The 19,193-nt window shown below is 36.2% G+C and overlaps 1 protein-coding gene across 1 annotated transcript; it reads left to right on the plus strand.

Annotated features, from left to right (window-relative positions):
- Positions 1-1,602: 1,602 nt before the first annotated feature.
- LOC123877567 (voltage-dependent calcium channel subunit alpha-2/delta-3) lies at positions 1,603-18,926 on the plus strand. Its single transcript, XM_045924387.1, has 19 exons — positions 1,603-2,274; positions 3,782-3,863; positions 4,040-4,150; positions 5,016-5,280; positions 5,755-6,278; positions 7,793-8,018; positions 8,475-8,611; positions 10,398-10,436; positions 11,395-11,541; positions 12,457-12,531; positions 12,716-12,897; positions 14,396-14,599; positions 14,707-14,861; positions 14,977-15,247; positions 15,330-15,624; positions 16,141-16,395; positions 16,900-17,023; positions 17,178-17,620; positions 18,707-18,926. The coding sequence occupies exons 1-19, from the start codon at positions 2,195-2,197 to the stop codon at positions 18,812-18,814; spliced, it is 3,723 nt and encodes a 1,240-aa protein (XP_045780343.1). The 5' UTR covers positions 1,603-2,194; the 3' UTR covers positions 18,815-18,926.
- Positions 18,927-19,193: the final 267 nt, after the last annotated feature.

The following is a 19,193-nucleotide window of genomic DNA, read 5'->3' on the forward strand; positions in this document are numbered from 1 at the left end:
CTCGGCGGCTGCTCTTTTCAAGTGTTCAATTTACAATAATATTATGCCATACCATACAAGCAATTGCAGCCCCGCGCATTGCTGGAGCAAGTCAAATCCATGCTTTTTATCATTTACATAATCTTCGATTGTATAATATGCTTTTTCCAGGAGCATACTTTTAGTAGATGTTTTAAACTTGTGTTTATATAAATTTGAGAAATATAAAATTGAGTGCAAATATAAAATTGAACGTGGAATTTTATTATAAAATATTACACTCATTCACACTAATGACTTTCCTACTTTCCTGAGGCTTTTCAAAATCACTACCCATATTATAAACACGAAAGTGTGTTTGTTTCTTGGCTTGCCCTTCAATCCCACCGCATGGAGCATGGGATTGACCTGATTTTTTGCATGGATGGATGCCTTTGTCGCTTTCCAGGTCTTCAACTGTAGACCCGGAAAGCGACAAAGGCATCTTTATATTCCGGAAAATCAAAAAGTTCCCACTAGATATTTACTTACTTTAGATACATACCTACTACGATTAATTTTAAAATAAGTAATTAGTTTTCACATGATTTTAAAAACCTAAATACTTACTATATTATACTTACTTATTGCTATAATACTTAGTTAATTAAAAGTCTTTTGTTATTAAATCACGTAATTGACCGGTAAGAAATAGAAAAAAATGCTCAAGTACCTACCTACTTTATAGCTTCATTCCAATCTTTTTAACAAACTTAAATGGAGAGAGTTCTCGCCCGTGAGGTAAACATAAATTTTGGGGAAAGCTTGAATGCTTAAGATAAATGTTTTTACAGTAAGAGATTAATCACAGAAAGCTTTGAAACAGAAATTTCATTAATTTTGAGTGCAAATGGAAATTTGGAAACCCTTGCATATTTTTGTAACTTAAGTGCCAATTAGGATTACTGTAAGACAGTAGAACTTACGTAATACATATTGAAGTATAATTAATAACACTTTCTTTAATATTTTCATTTAGTGCTTAACCGTTCTTTTAAAAACTACAAAAATAATAGGATAAAACAAATAGCTTACAGCCCGTTTTAGTTTAACAGGGCTCTCTCCGTCACTTACTCCATACAATCGTAGTTCCCATTTCATTTGAATGTTATGCAACCAAAGTTCATGAAATTTTGTAGACATATTCTAGAAACTAATATGTGAGCCTGTGGTGTTTTAGATTTTTTTTTAATATGTAGTTTTAAAATTACAGGGGCTCAAAGATTTGTATGTGAATTTTTAAGACCGCGTAACTTTGAAACTGAATATTTTAACGGAAATCTGGAAAACCACAAGCATAGATATTAGTTTCTAGAATGTGTCTGCAAAATTTCATGGACTTTGGTTGCTTAATATTCAAATGAAATTGGAACTACGTTTGTATGGAGCAAGTGACGGAGAGACCCCTCTAATAAAAATATTATGAAGTGCTCTTGTATCATGAACAGCTGTCGAGATATAGTTACCAGCATCGGTTAGCTGAAATGTTTGTAAGTACAGTGCGTTTAATCGGTTTTGTAGCAGTGTGTAACGGCAAGCGACCTACTTCAGTCCGCTCGATGCGCGCTGCCCGCCCGCCCAGAATAGACGCAGCACGTGCGTCCGCCGCGACCGACGTCGCTCGCGGCCGCTCCACTCCGCCTCGGCTCCGAGCCGAGCTACGTGCTGCCAGTTACTCGTACTATCTCGTAGTACTACTTCGCGCTCTACCCCGACAAAACTTCACGTAAACCGCGTTGTGATAGGCATCCTAGTGAAACTTTCTGCACAAATACACTCAAAAGTTCCGTCTTCGAATCTTGCGTCGGGTTTTCTTCCAAAAATAAATAAATTATTTATAACCTCGTCGAGTTAGAAAGTAAACATTTGTATCTGCTTTCCTATCGTATAGTGGCCTTGCTTGTTATCTTGCACCGGTGAAGCTTATTGTCACGTTTTCGATAGTTAATTGTGATTGTTCTATTTCTGTAAGAGTTTTGTGGTTCGTAGAGTTTACATTTATAGTATTGTTATGATGTGGTTAGAAGTATTTTTGGTGAATAGATTAATAATATAGGCTTAAACGAAGAAACGCAACGATGTGCCTTATCCTACAGTAATATTGTCGTTAGTTGATTTGTTCTGCGCTCCCGAAGTTGTAACTCGGAAGTTTACGTGAGTCTGAGTCACCGCCAACATGACGCAGTGTTGCAAGATTATTATTTTCTTCACTCTACTTCTTCTACCAGAGCCTGCCCCTGCTTGGAGATCTGACACGTAAGCTATACTTGTACTTATAAATGAGACTAAATAGGAAACATCTGTAATCTACAAAATATAAAAACCATTCCATAATATAGCAATGAAAACCGTTACCATAAAAAATATTGTAAAGTTTTTTAACGTTTAAACTCTCGTGAGTGATTTTCATTATAAGTACCTATAGGTTGTTACGGCTATACTTACGAAAAAGAACCACGGATGGGTTCGAAACTAGTCGGGCTTACATCGACTAAATACGTGAGTATAGCCGTAACAACCAATACTTATATATTGCATACTAAAATGTTAGTAGTTCATAAAATAAATAGAAAACATCTAACTACACAATAATTTATTATACATATATTAGTAATATAATTATAATATAATATAATATACAAAAATTTATTATACATATATTAGTAAGTAATATATATTAATTTCGAAAACTAAAAACACGACTGTTCTGGCACATTGAATTTTTTCAAAATAATTATACTAATATGTAAGGATTCTAACGATACTCCGTACATCCAATTATGTTCAGGCATTTGGAAATTATGGTGGAGTAAATTAAACTCATATAGATAGGTATACATTATTAGTACTAAATTTTTGAACTAGATATAAAAAGAGCAATAGAATAAACTTGAACTTGGCGTTGTTGAACTCCGACTCTCAAGGTGTGTGAGTCATTAGACGTACCTTCATTATTTAATTAGACTGAGCATGTTAGACGCTCAATATTTATCGCGATATTTGAATACTGTTGTTGGAATTAATTCAGTATTTAGTATAAGGTATTGATTGAACACGATATTTATCTCAGACTAGAATAAGCTTGTCTGAGATAAATATCGCGCGTCTTCGTTCGCGTGGACTACACTTTTAAACCCCTATTTTACCACTTAGGGGTTGAATTTTCAAAAATGCTTTCATATCGGATGTCTACGTCATAATAGCTATATGCATGCCAAATTTTAGCTCGATTCGTCTAGTAGTTTGAGCTTTGCGTATACGTAGACAGATCAGTCAGTCAGTCAGATTTTCCTTTTATATATTAAGAAAATAAAGGATTAGGTATACATTGCTACGGATTAAAATAAATATTCAGAGCATGCCCAATACAAATAAGGTTTTATATTTTCGACTTGCGTGTTTTAGGGTTACGTATATCCAAAGGAAAAAGGAACCCTTATAGGATCACTTCGATGTCTGTCTGTCTGTCGTGTCTGTCCAGACCAGTTAAGGGAATAAATACCTATAGGTTACTTCCCCTTGACTAAAATCGGGTTAGTCAGATAGCATTGTCATAAAAACAAGTAAAGGAAAAAATGTGAAATCCGACAATTTGTAGTTACCTACATCACAAAAAAAGTGTTATTTCTTGTACGATGGCACGGAACCCTTCGTGTGCGAGTCCGACTCGTGATTGACTGGTTTGTTCATATTGCAATAGCTATAAGTAAGTAGGTACCATATTTTGGCCCAAATAAAATAAAAACGTTTATTTTATCAATAGGGTAAAACAATGGGCAAGAAATTTGGGAGAAGAGCTATGGCGGCTTAGTGAATCATTGACGAAATCAGACCAAATCAGGATTGTAAGTAAATATAATTTCTATTCATCATCATTATGATCAACCCGTCTCCGGGCACGGCTCTCTTTGTTAGCTTATAGTTTTAGATATAAGATATAACTCATTGTGTATAAATCTAGCAATAATTAAACAATAAAGCTTATTAGTATTGTTACTGAATTAATTTTCAATAATTACAGAAATACAAACAAATGAACGCTAGTGTTAAAAAGAAAGATGGAAAGCAAATACTGGATTCATCATTACGCTCCGTCAGTACGATGCTCACAAGAAAGATTAATGCTGTTAAGGTAATTTTAATCCGTAATTCTATACTTACTAATATTATAAGTCACTAAGCAAAGAGAATTACGAAATGTCGGCGGTTGAAACTCCACCCGTTGCGCTATATTGTCGTACTTACTCCTAGCACAAGCTTAACGCTAAGTTGGAGGTGGAAGGGGAATATTAGTCATGATTAATATTCCTTTTAAGAAAAATGCGAAAAATGTCTGTCTGTCTGCTCGCTTTTCACGACCCATCTGTTTCATCGGCCAACTAATTTTGACGAAACACTGCTTGCATCCCGGGGAAGGACATAAGCTACTTTTTATTCTAGAAAATCAAAGAGTTCCCACGTGATTTTTAAGAATCTAAATCCACATGAACGAAGTTGCAGTTATCATCCAGTAAATAATAAAGTGTTTGTGAGGTTTTTAGGGTTCCGTACCTCAAAAGGAAAAACGGAACCCTCATAGGATTATTGTCTTTTTGTCTGTCTTTGACTGTTTTCTTTGTTGTCTGTCTGTCTGTCTGTCAAGAAAACCTATAGGGTACTTCCCTTTGACCTAGAATCATGAAATTTGGCAGGTTGATAGGTCTTATAGCACAAGTAAAGGAATAAATCTGAACACCGTGAATTTTTGTTTACATAATTTAAAAAAATTAAAATGTGTTTCAATTTTCGAAGTAAAATAATTATACCAAGTGGGGTATCATATGAAAGGGATTTACCTGTACATTCTAAAACAGATTTTTATTTATTTTACGTATAATAGTTTTTGATTTATCGTGCAAATTGTTGGAAAAAATACCCGAGTACGGAACCCTCGGTGCGCGAGTCTGACTCGCACTTGGCCGGTTTTTTTGATTTTTTTAACTTTTTCGTATTTGCAGTGTATTCATGCCACAGCCGAGCGTCTTGCGGCAAATTTTGAGTTCGATAAAAACAGGACAGATTACACATATTGCTCCGCGAAATACTCACAATTTTATGACGAAAGCGGGGAAAAGATCGAGCCAGGCGAGAATATACCTAAATTCGCAATAAACAATTCGCACTACAAAGAGGTGTGGCTGGAAAGGGATTCCCATTTTTATGATATCAATGTTAATACAAGCACCAGCTGTATCCATGTACCTACAAATATTTTTTATCAAGGTATTATTATTTCATTAGTGTTTTGGAAAATTGAATATATGTAATTATCTTTACTTGTAGCAAAACACAAATGTATAAAACATAAATTCAAATTAGTTACATATTAGTTACACAAAAAGGTATTGATATTATTTAGGTATGTAGTTGCTTTGTACAGTACCTAATGCAATGCTACAATAATTAATAGGTTCAGACGTTAGTCTCGCGTCTATCTGAGATGCCAGGTCTTCTAACGCAGATTTTTAGTGGCTGCCTTGAAAGTTTATGCCATAATATATATGTGATTAGGCTTTATTCACACTAAATTATGCTCAGCGCAATACAAGAGGGTGTTTACGCAGATGAATAAAATCTTTGCAGAGATAGCTATTATAATGTCCGCTTTTCTAACGGTTGCATCAGCTAATTGGAGTGGAATAGCTAATACCTAATAATATTTCTAGATAGATTATATTTTATCATACTGATTTCCAGAGACTGCAGCACTAAACGCAATACTGTGGTCGAAAAAGTTAAATCAAGTTTTCATAAACAATTACAAATCTGATCCATCACTGGTCTGGCAATATTTCGGAAGTGCGCACGGTATTTTGCGTTTTTACCCAGGGATGCCATGGAAAAAGGAAGGGGTTGACACTTATGATTGTAGAGTTAAATCTTGGTACATAGAAGCTGCTACGTGTTCCAAAGACGTGATTGTACTTTTCGACGTTTCTGGCTCAATGACGGGCTTCAAAAACTACGTGGCGAGGAGAACATTAGACGCCCTTTTAGCCACTTTGTCCAATAACGATTACGTGAACGTATACAAGTTCAATGCGACGACTTTGGAGGTCGTGAATTGTTTCAAGGGTCTCGTTCAAGCGACCCCAGAGAATGTGGCGACAATAACAGATGCCCTAGAACCACTCGAAGACGGGAAAAAGCCAAAAGTTAAGCTGGAGGGTAATGCTAACCTAACGACGGCCTATATCAAAGCTTTTAAGACACTTAAAGAGGTGAGTCGAAGGATTTAGGAGATATCAGTCTTAAAACTAAGATTTCATTTGTGTCCGTAGAAGCCAAAGGCATGCAATCGCAAAATTAGCAAAAATTATTAAAATGCATATCAAAAATTATATTCGAACCTCATGTCTCTCTGGGTATTCCGCCTGGAGCGCTTTTGACCGCTAGGCTACGGTTATCTGCAAAATAGGCTTGATATTTCATATAATTCTGCAAATCTGTGATTCTGTTCTACTATGATTCTGCATTTGGAATACTACTTAATAAATAGAGGATATTACTTATATTAATAAATCAATAAATCTATGATTATATTAAACGTACTTACGTAAACTTTTTACGAAACTCCAGGAATATAGTCCTAACTTTATTTTAATAATCAAAGGCCTGCCAATAACAGGATGACAGCGTCTAAAGACTTGCCTCCTCGGGCTATAAATTGCCGTACTCAATCGAGGTCTTATCTTACTTAATTGCTTTAATTATCTTGCAAGTGCGATTTCACTCTTAATCAGATTGCGCACTTTATCCCTGTAAAGTAAATAAACAAACGTTCTAGCTTTGCCTTTAAGTAAGTACTTTTAATACTATACTTAAGCGTTGTACTTAAATTTACATATACTTACCTCCCTACCTGAAACAGTAGATAATCACTCGATAGTTAAGACGTTTATTAAGTACCTAAATACTTTTCGGTGTAACAGGTTAGGAGTGGAAAAAAGAAATGAAAAAACTTAGGGCGTGTAACCTACACACGAGGTTTCAGTAAAACAATGCAAGATTTCATTTTTGAAAATGAGTTGGCTGAAGATATTTTTATCGTTTCAAAAGAAACTTCTTAGTTCTTTAACACTTCGATAGAAGACTGTTCTGTTTAGCATCGATTTTAATATAAAATACAAAGTAAGATATGAATTAAGTATTCTCAAGTCGTGCCTACAGAAGTTTTACTTCAAAAACTCTCAAAGAAAGTCTCCTTTGTTTATTCATGCGTTCATGTAATTTAACAAAACGTTCTCCTTGAATTAGCTGAGGATAATGAACATCCATTATTTATAGGAGTAAATCTTTACTCGTATATGATCGCAAATCCACTTAATTTGAGGTTTTATATTACAGCCTACTTATTTTCTAAGGATGCATGAGTGACAAAGTGAAATCTTTGTAAAAATCAAGTAGAATCTTGATATGTAGTTGTGATCGTGGAAGGTTTGAAAGCGCCTATTTTTCTTGGTGGTTTTAACTAGGTATCTAGCTATTTTAATGTTATCTTTTTAGCGCACAAAGATCTTATAACACTCTAGATAGAAAAGCTCCAAAGCTCATACAATTGTATTTTAAAAAGTAAAGACAGATTCGTGTGTTATAACAGATAAGCGTATTCAGCACAGACCATATATTATGTAGATATTCACGCTACATAGGTTCAGGTCTTTTGACACCTTCGAGTATGCTTCAAAAATGCCGAAACTTACGGGTAACAATATGTATCTTTGTCTTTTCTTAGGAGAGAACGAGGAAGCAGTGTAACGTGAGTAGTCCTCTAGGCTGTAATCAACTGGTGATGCTGATTACAGACTACGTACCAGGGAACCTCACGGAGGTGTTTGAGGAATATAACAGAGAGGTTATTGATAACAAGACGTATATACCCGTGAGGGTGTTCACTTACCTCATTGGAAAAGAGGTCACTAATGTACGTGAAATACAGTGGATGGCTTGCCTTAATAGAGGTGGGTATAATTTTTTCACGCTGCAACTTGCAATTGTGCAGTGCTATAGTACTTATGATTACTGATATCACAATAAAGATTAAAAAAAAATTAAAATCCTGTATTTTTAAAAAGCCTGCAATTAGTTGCAAAATAAATCTGACTTACGCTAGAGATCAACGAACGCTAGATATAGTCGCTGAGGGGCAAAGCCACGTCTTAGGCGGGGCATTGACCCCGAGCTTTGCACGCCATACATTGCGGGGTTGAAAAATACTTAATCTAACTAAAACTATTATATAAGTGGCAAATGGTCATTGGTATAGGATTGTGTTGAGGTGGTCTAATAATAGCACTAAGTTTTTCACGGAACAGAAAAGTGAAGTTTTTGCTAGCGCTGTGTAGTAATTACACCCAGTGTAGTCACTAAACCAGCGAGGCAGTCGGAAAGAAAATTATGCAGCCCATGTTCCGCAGGTTACTTCGTGCACATTCACTCAGTGGAGGAGGTTCAGCAGCAGGTGTTGAAGTACATCAACGTGATCGCTCGCCCCATGATCTTAGAGGGCGACAACCCGCCCCCCACATGGACTCACGCTAACATCGACGATACGGTAATAATCTCAATCTGTGCGTCGTATTCCTCATTGCTCATTAATTTATAAATGACTAGCTGATGCCCGCAATTTCGCTCGAATGGATTTAGGTTATTCAAAATGCCCGTGGGAACTTTTTGTTTTTCCGGGATAAAAAGTGGCCTATGCCAATTTCTGGGACTCAGCTTACCTCTGCTGTACCAAATTACGTATTTATACTGCTAAACGGATGGGCCTTTAAAAATCCCGTGGGAACTCGTTAATTTTCTGGGATAAAAAGTAGCCATGTCCGTAAGCTTGCTCTGCACAAAATTTCATCAAAATCGGTTAAGCTGTGTGAAAAGCTAGTAGACAGACAGAGAGAAAGACACATTTTCGCATTTAGAATATTAATACAGTATTAGTATGGATATGTATTGTGAATATATCATATTTGTAAGTGATTTATGAGCAAGAAATTTTAGAGTAAAGTGAACTAGAGTGAGTGAGCTCTCTTTTTGCTCCTGAATTGACATGTCAAATACTTATTAGGTATTTGCAAATGCGATATTAGGTATGATAACTAGGGGTGACGTGAACTCAAAGATTTAGAAATATTGTAATATTTAAACGACGCGAACGGCCCATGCCCATAGACTATATTATAAAGATTTATGCCACATACATACTTAGTAGTTTCATAGTCTGCATTAATTGACTCCTGCCTTAGGTGAAACCTCGAGGTTTTGCCACAAGTTTCATAAAGTTTCATAACTATCGTGAACTGTGGTAGTACCTACTCGATTGAAATGTAGATGAAGCGTAGAAATTTATGTGCCTGCAGGATGTAAATATGTAATTGCTGTTTACTCTATACGAAGATGTAGGCACTATTTATTTGTACGCTTTTGTGCTCGTTACCCAAAGTTTAGTAATTTGTTCAAACAAGGTTACTCTGGATCAATATGTACTTTAGGTTCGTAATTGATGGCAAATTGTTATTGCTTTTATGATTAGGTAATATCAAAGCGAAGTTTGTTTGAGAGGTAGGTATAAGGTAAATATTATATTATGTATTTCGTAACTAGTATTCGAGTCTTATTTTAGGTATGTTAGCAGTATGGGAACCAAAAGTTTGGAAGTTTCATTAGATCAGGCTTTTAAAGATTATTATTGATCATACTCGTAAGTGTGTTTGTGTTAATATTAAGGTAATTTTTTATTTATTTTCAAAATACTAGACATTGAAGGCAAAATAACTTTTACTCGTAGTTATACCTGTATGATCTATACAATCAAGTTTGCAAAGGTGACTCATAAGCAAAGCTACACCGAAGACTGTGTCTACCTACCTACTTGGTAGCAGATACCCTACTGGATCAATACTTACTTTAAGTTTGAAACTAGTGACTGGCTATTGTTTTCTAATTATTATTTTTTTCTAGTTTTAATATTTCTAATTTGGCTCTGCTGGGAGTCTACGGCCGTGGCTAGTTACCACCCGACCGGCAAAGCTGTGCCGTCAAGAGATTTAACTTTCCGGTACGATGCCGTGTAAGAAACCGATAATGGGTATGGGTTTCATAAAACTGCCATATCCCTTCCCGCTTCATTCTAGACTGCATCATCACTTACCATCAGGATGGATTGCAGTCAATGGTTAACTTGTAAATCTTGTAATGGATTAATATGATGAAGTATCTTACTTCCATATATTTTTCCCAGTAGTGCCAGTAGGTAGTGGTATTGTCTCGGATATAGGTACTTATTTATTATTCAAACGAAGATATATTATATTCTTCTAATTTTTGACTCTTTTCAACAGAGGACTATCTCGTGGGGTGTAAGCAAGGACGTCAAAAAGGTATGTTTCAAATTTTATCCACCTGTTCAATTTTTTTTCTATTACACTTTGGTAGAGAGATGTTTTAGTCATATAACTAGACAAACTTTTTCAGCGTGGATTTAGTTTTTTAATCCTATAGGAATCTTTTATATTCTAGGGGTAAATGTATTCTATTCTAAGAATATTTTGAGTACTTACAAACAAACACTTTCGAATTTATAATATCAAGTTTCATAGCATTAATTTCAGAGCTACTGAGCTTAAAGGTTGAAGAATAAGCATAATAAATACTGTTTAGTGGAAAAAATAACCAACGACCTTTGGGATTTCGATTGGCCCTTGAACAGAATAGAGCTGAAAAGAATTCTTAAAAAGTAGGTATGTAGTTTGTTTGAAGTATGAATTGGAGCGACAAAGAAAGAAGCGCTCGTGAGTGCGAATCCAATTATTTCTAGACACGTGCTTCTCATAAAAAGAAAACGGCAAAATGCGCCGAGTGGCTCTCAGCCTCCCACCGCGGTACGAGCTTTACATAATTACAGTTAAAATAAGAGACATCTGAAAAGACTTGGGTTTTCTCTGTTTCAATTCTGATTAAAAAAGTGAAAATTCTGTAAAGAAATCTGCTTGCCTATTTTTTTAACATTATTCTTATTCCATTTTTATCTATCTACTTGCCACTTTTTGATCGTGAGAACCTTTTTGATACTGCCAGTGTTTTTATATGGAATCTGGATCGATATAACTTTGAAGGTTAGAGACGTTCTCTCCATCTGCAACGGTTAGGTACTATCTGAATATTTCAAACTAGCTGATTCGCCCCGGGTTCACTCGGGAGGAATTTCTGAAGACCATTTCTTAGTGGATATCTACGTCATAAAGTGACTTGAACAATTCCATAACAAAGATGAGAAGGGTTGGTTCTGGTTGTACAATTTGCATGACAAAATATTAAATCAATCGAATATTTTTTAAGCCGGATGAAGATAAGTTGGTGACGTCGGTGGCGATACCTGCGTTTGACTACAAGTTAGACAAGTTTCGCAACAACGCGTTACTCTTGGGAGTCGCGGGCACTGATGTTCCTATTGACAGCATAGCGAAGCTCGCGCAGCCACATCAGGTATTATCTATACTAATAAATAAAATTGAAGTGTCTGTCTGTAATTTCGAAATAACTACCTCATATTAAGCTCATATGGTTATTTGAACGATACCAACACCGAATCACACGTTTTTAAAATTTTTGTCTGTCTGTCTGTCTGTCTGTCTGTCGGTCTGTCTGTCTGTTTGAAAAGGGTAATCTTCGGAACGGCTGAACCGATTTTGACGGGATTTTCACAGACAAGTAGAGAATTGACCAGGGAGTAACATAGGCTACTTTTTTAACCGACTTTCAAAAAGGGAGTTGTGTTTTTCTACATATGTACACCGAAATCTCCGAGATTTCTGAACCGATTTGCGTCATTTTTTTTTAATCGATAGAGGAACTTTGCGACATTGTTTCATAAAAAATTTGGAGTCCAACTCCTCAGTCCTGATGCTGCAGGTGATCTGACCAATCCACGCGGGCGAAGCTGCGGGCATCAGCTAGTTTTTAAATATATTTCTTTGTAAACAAGAACTAGGCGAAAATTCACAGTTCCCAACCACCCAAAACTTCCCAACCCAAACTTCGATGGAGCTTGCAATTTGACCGGATTATGACTGTATTTAGATAATACAGGCTAAAGCAACGTAAAAGCCTTTAAACTAAAGATTGAAAAATAATCAGGCATAGCTGCGAATCTGAAATCTGGAAAAAGTAGATATGCTGAAGGTACTACCTTCATTAAAATCAAATCAAATCAATCATTTATTTGCTCTAAATGCAGGTTAACAAAAATATTACAATTATTCATTTTTAACCGAATTTAAAAAAAGGAGGAGGTTTTCAATTCGTCGGAATCTTTTTCAGTATCAGTAGTAGATAGTTTGTAGTGAATAGAATAGGTAGACAAAGATTGTAACTGTATCCTGATAATAAAATCTGTTCCAGCTTGGTGTCAATGGATACTCGTTTATTGTGAGCAATAATGGATACCTACTCCTACACCCATTGCTGATAACTACGGTTAGTTTTATTATAGTAACAAATAAATAAACAATATTTCGCCTTTCTTATGGTTAATATTATACGGGGCATGGCAAACGATGGTAGAGCCTCAGATTTCCATAAAGAAAAAATAACTTGATTTCGAATTATTAACAAGAAACTATTTCAACCTAAGAACTCTCGAATTATTTTAATTTTTTAGATCAACAACGAAATGCAAAAAAACTATAATAGTGTTGATTTCGTCGAAGTTGAGCAAGTGGACGATGGCAAAGGGCCTAGAGAGTTAGGAGACAAGATCAAAAGGCTAAGAGAAAACTTGGTCAATGCAAGCGATGGCAGCATGACTGAAGTTGAGGTTCTCTTTCATTACGATAATATGAGGTAAGTTGAAAAGCAGACCTTCATCTAGATTCTAGAAGGTCTGCTTCCTCGAATTTCTCCTATATCTGACGGCATCTAGTATCAGAGAGGAAATATAGGTAGTGGCGACTAATGGGTGTTCCACAAGGCTCTATCTTAGGTCCCTTCATGTTTTTGGTATATATAAACGATTTACCATATTTCGTCCAAAATACTTGCGATATTGTACTATTTGCTGATGATACGTCATTGATTTTTAAAGTCGATAGAAATTATAATAATTTTGACGATGTAAATAGAACCATATCGCAGGTTACTCATTGGTTTACTGTTAATAATTTGCTTTTAAATGCAAAAAAAACTAAGTGTGTCGAATTCGCATTGCCCAATACTAAGACGGCAAATGATTTTAATTTAATGGTAAATAATGATATGTTGAAAGTAGAAGAAACTACCGTGTTCCTGGGGATAACTTTAGATGCAAAGCTTCAATGGAACGCCCATATATCAACACTTGCTGGTAAACTCAGCTCTGCTGCTTACGCTGTTAGAAAGATTCGACAGATAACTGATGTGGAAACTGCAAAAATTGTATATTTTGCCTATTTTCACAGTATTATGTCTTACGGAATCTTACTATGGGGTAAAGCGGCAGATATTGGAAAAATTTTCGTATTACAAAAAAGGGCAATACGCGCAATCTATAATTTAAAACCGCGCGATTCCCTACGAGAGAAATTTAAGGAAATAGGTATTCTTACAGTAGCTTCTCAATATATTTACGCTAATATAATTTTTGTACGACTAAACATTCATAGTTACAAAAAAATCGGTGATTTCCACGACCGGCAAACTAGAAACCGTGATAGGCTCGCATATCCTACGCTCCGCCTCAGGAAAGTTGGAAAATCGTTTGTGGGAATGAGTGTAATATTTTATAATAAAATTCCACAATCAATTTTAGACTTGCCTTTACACAAGTTTAAAAAATCTATTAAAAGTATGCTCCTGAAAAAAGCTTATTATACAATCGAAGATTATGTAAATGACAAAAAAGCTTGGATTTGATGCGCTCCAGCAATACACGGCGCTGCAATTGCTTGTATACAGTATGGCATATTATTGTAAATTGTACATTTGAAAAGAGCAACCGCCGAGTTTCTTGCTGGTTCTTCTCGGTAGGAACAGCATTCCGAACCAGTGGTAGATTATTTTGACGATTCAAAAGCACTTGTAAAAGTCTAATTGAATAAAAATAATTTGAATTTTATCAAAATAAATCGTTAGCAAGGAATAACTAGAAAATATATAACTGTACGTTAAACTGTAGTATCATTTTAGATTCTGTAATAGTCTTTTCAGAAAGGTTTAAACCACATTTGTCTTACACTTTAATTGGTTCCCAAACGAATTTATCAATATTTTTTTTCGGCATTTAACTTGAATCCTTTTCCAAAAAGTACTTATTTGATAACATTTGTATTGCGTGATTTAATACCAAGCTTTTATCTGTTTTCAGGAGGATTGCTCGCGTAAAACACGACTATTTCTTCAACAGATTGGAAGGCACTCCGTTTTCAATGGGTATATCGTTACCCATGGGATACGGAGATACGGAGCTCATGCTAAAAGATAATCCCCTGGAGGCGAAACAAGGACAAGAGCTTGTCGGTGTTAATGTCACCACATATTTCGATTTCGCTTACCGAGTTCACCCTGACTGGTGAGCGGACGTATTTTTACAACTTATTCTCTTTTATTTGTAGAATATCTTAATAAATATAATGTTTCTCTGGGTTTTAGATAAAGTCCAATCTGTTTTTATTACAGGGTATACTGCAAATACCACTATTTAGAAGGGCACGAGTCCCAAAACTCTGAGATTGAAATTTTTAAATTCTTAGTTAATATATCAAGAAACGAGATAGATATAACCAAAAAACAATACGGAGAAGAAGTGCAAAGTGTTGAATTTAATGTAAGCCGTAAGTACCAAAAGAGCTCTCACAACATAAATCACATACTAATTATATTTGATTAGGTAAGACGAATATAAGATTATTTTAATATGAAAGATGCAAATAAATTCATTGTTGACAGAGCACTGCAGCACTACGCCTTTAGGGAAAGATGAGTACTACTGCAACGAAGATTTAGTAAAACAATTAGTTTTTGACGCGAAGCTCTCAACTCCATACTTCAGAACATGGGAAGCCAGTGAGGAGGAACGGAGTTTAGCTGAGAAATACAACGTGAACGTGCGTTTTATCGCCACATCTAGTGGTATGACAAGGTGGCATTATATCTTTGATGATTCTAAAAATGAAAAGGTTGATAAAGAAGGCAATAGAATGAAAGAGTATCCTGGAGAGTAAGTAATATTTCTGGTCTATTTTGCTACCGATAAAATTGTTAAAAACTGTATTTCACATGTATGGCTTTGTAAATTTTAGAGTGTTCGGCGATCTTTACTATAATGCAATTGAAGAAACGTGGTATAAAGCTGCCGTCTTGCAACACATGATAGACAAAGAGTCGTTAGTGATCGCCACGAAACTGCCTGTGCTAGACAAGAGCATTAAATCAAGACCAGCGATTACTAATGCAGACGGTGATATTATTGTTACTGCTAGTTATGCGATCTTCTACAAGGATGGTGACTCGGAGACTCCAGCGGCGGTTGTCGGCTTCCAATATATGTTTTCTAACTTCCAAGAGATATTTTATAAAATGACTGAAAGTACCGAGGTAAGAAAATACATAAACGATAAAACAGCTATTAGAGAAAGCGTTTCGTGCATTTATTTCATGGTTAGAGTTGAGCTGTAAGAAAAAATTGTGAGGGCATAGTGCCATTCTATAAAATAAGCTATTGGTTTAAACGATCGACGAATCAATACAAGGATCTAAATAAAAAACTTATCTGGTAAAATTGTAATTTGTAATTTATCACACGCTTTAAGGTGCCCACGCACTCGAACTGAACTGCAGCTGAACTGCGCGTCGCGTCAGCGCCCCGCACGCGCGTCGCAGCTGGAGAGGATATCGTGCGGGGCGCTGACGCGACGCGCAGTTCAGCTGCAGTTCAGTTCAAGTGCGTGGGCACCTTTACGGTGAAGGAAAACATCGTGGAGTAACCTTAATTTCCGGGTAAATTTTGGATTTAATATCTTCAGTGGTAGTTAGTTCTAAGCACCATTTTTGTGAAAACATGCATTTGCCCGGAATTGAGACATAAATAGGCTGATGAACATAAATTTTCAGGGTGATTTGAAATGTGACGAGTACAGTAACTACGACTGTTACGTCATAGACAGTTCAGGGTATGTAGTAATGAGCAGGGAGAGTACGGATGTGGGAAAGTTCTTCGGATCCGTGGGGTCAGGGAAGCATACCCAGCAAGTCATGCAATCCTTCGTTGACAAGAAAGTGTTTGAATATACGGAAGTGTTTAACTACCAGGCGTTGTGCCCTGATAGCCTGCTTCCAGAACCTAATTGCGCTTTCTCTATAGACACAGTAAGTAAAAAAGTAAAATTTAAAAATAGTACAATATTTATAGAAAAATACGGGACAGACGTCCAGGATGAAACGTTAAGCCTCAATTTCAAATTTCATTCATTGTTAAGAATACCCCTTTGCAACTAGGTACAATGTTTCATCATCATCATCATCAGCCGGTGGACGACCCGCTGGACATAAGCCTTCCCTAAAGAGCGCCACCACACCCGGTCCTCAGCCTTCCTCATCCAGCCACTTCCCGCCAGCCGCTTAATATCATGCATCGGTCCATCGTGCTGGAGGACGTCCCAAACTACGTTTGCTTAAACGCGGTCTCCACTCAAGGACTTTCCGGCTCCAACGGCCATCGCCTCTACGACAACCATGGCCTGCCCACTGCCACTTCAGCTTGCTAATAGTTTGGGCTATGTACAATGTTTAAAAAGCCAAAAATAATGAAATATATTATATTCGTTGGTACTAAGGAAATTTTTGAGTCTAATGTTGGATGTATTCTTTCAGCCGTTTCGCCTTGCAACGAATTTCTTCAAATGGTTGTTAGCTGAGGCCTTTTTAGTAATATTAAACATTTTTAATTGGAATGAATATACCTACGCAGCAAGTTTCCAAGACATGTACGATTACGGTAAGTATTTTGGAAGTAGTTACTCGCAGATACTTTAAAACCTGGTAATTCCAGTAATCAGTTTATTGATTGTTGTTGTTATAAACATCCATGTTGCTAGAACGATCGCTGATATTGTAATAATAAAGTTTCTTAATACATAATTCTGTTTCAGTGGCCGATGATAACGAGTTTATCGAAATAGAAACGGAGACAGATTCATATGATAGCACTACGACCAACGTTCCGCCACTCAAAAACAATACTAAGCCCTCAGAGACCGAAAAGGAAAAAGTATTTTCTTGCGATCACAGCATCACACTGTATATTTTGAATCAGTTATACTTCCTGAACTCGATGGGGCTATATCCAATAGTAAGTGAAGAAAAAGGAGGGGATTGCTTTCCACCATATTGGGCTTCTCTGGTTACAAAAACCAATTTACTATTGGTGGTAGTTGAAAAGAGTACTGGGACTTATGAAGGTTGCAAGGAGCCGCCAAAAATTGACCCAATACCGACCCCGGAATCTGTGAAGAGTCGTGAACCTTGCCATAAACTGGACTTAGGACGGTTGCCCCGGAGACCTTTGGAAGGATGTTATACTTATCACGACAAGGTATTCATTTATTTTTTTGTTTAGATACAAGTTAGCCCTTGAATGCAATCTCACCTGGTGATGATGCAGTCTAAGATGGAAGCGGGCTAACCTGGAAGGGAATTGGCAGTTTTTATTAAACCCATACTCTTTGGCGGCATGTCTTTGCTGGTAGGGTGGTAACTAGTCACGGCTAAAGCCTCCCATCAGATTAGACCAGAGAAAATTTAGAAATTATGAAATTCCAAATTTCCCTTGCCGGGAATCGAACCCGGGGCCTCCCACTAATAAGACCACATTACTCACCACTGCACCAGGGAGGTGGTCAAAAAAAGGTGTCGTCTTTTTAAGGTCTAGACACAATACCTGATGGCAGCAGCACGACAAAACGGCACATTATAGTGTGTACGACTTTTACTACAAAGGAACTGCATGAAACACATCACGTTGTGGAGCGCGATGCATTGTGAACGGCTTCATGCATCTTCTAGCCACGTTGTACATTTTCAGTCGCCCGTCACTGCCAGCGCGCTTTGACTCTAATATAGTTTAGGCATGACAGGCGGATAAAGTTACGTGTTACGATTACGGTTAGTGTTAAATTTTTAACAATAAAAAGCAAAATGCGTTGCATACGCTAACATTTATACCTCCATGATCCATACTTAATATTATAAATGCGAAAGTGTGTCTGTCTGTCTGTCTGTCTGCTACGTTTTCACGGCCCAACCGCTGAACCGATTTTAATGAAGTTTTGTACAGACTTGGAATACATCCCGGGGAAGAAGATAGGCTACTTTTTATCCCGAAAAATCAAAGAGAGGAACTCTTTTCGATTTAAAAAATCGATATCCTCGCGGGCGAAGCCACGGGCATCCTCTAGTTAATAATAAAGATTGGAATTTTGGTCCAATATTACCAAATCCGGACTTGTGGAAGAAATTTTTCTTTTATTAACAACAAAGTTTAAATGTAGCCGCAACGTAACTTTAATCGCCTGTCATACAACTGGACCTAAAATTCATACGTTTGCGCTGTTCTGTTTTCAAAACTACATATGTGAGGATTTACTTAAAGGTTAATACACATTATTATATTTCTTTGCAGGAAAGAAACATAACGGACTGCGGTTTAGGAAGCCTTACGAGAGCAAATATTTTAACACAAATATGTATGACCCTATTAGCGCTGTTAGTATCAAAATTATATTCGTGATAAATTATTATGTACGTATAAAAGAAGTTATTTATTGAAAATTACAAAATGATATATTTCGTCCCATAGATTTGTACCTTTCTTACTTTCGGAATAAAAATATTTATCCTTCTTTGTCATTATTTTATTACCTAATCCATCTACAAAACAGATAAGTAATGCAATTCATTAGATAAAAGGCTTATTCGAAATCTAGTAAAGTATTCAAAATCAAACTAGTACTGTACCATATTATGAAACCTAATTAATCATCAATTTAAGTTAATCAAATAATTTCTATAAGTAGGAAAAAAAAATTTAATATCCCACTGTGAACATTTATATTTTCTAAATATCCTACATAACAATGCACGGTGAAGAATCCTCAAAAAATATTATT

Source organism: Maniola jurtina, chromosome 2 (genome assembly GCF_905333055.1).
Source record: "Maniola jurtina chromosome 2, ilManJurt1.1, whole genome shotgun sequence".
NCBI lineage: Eukaryota > Metazoa > Arthropoda > Insecta > Lepidoptera > Nymphalidae > Maniola > Maniola jurtina.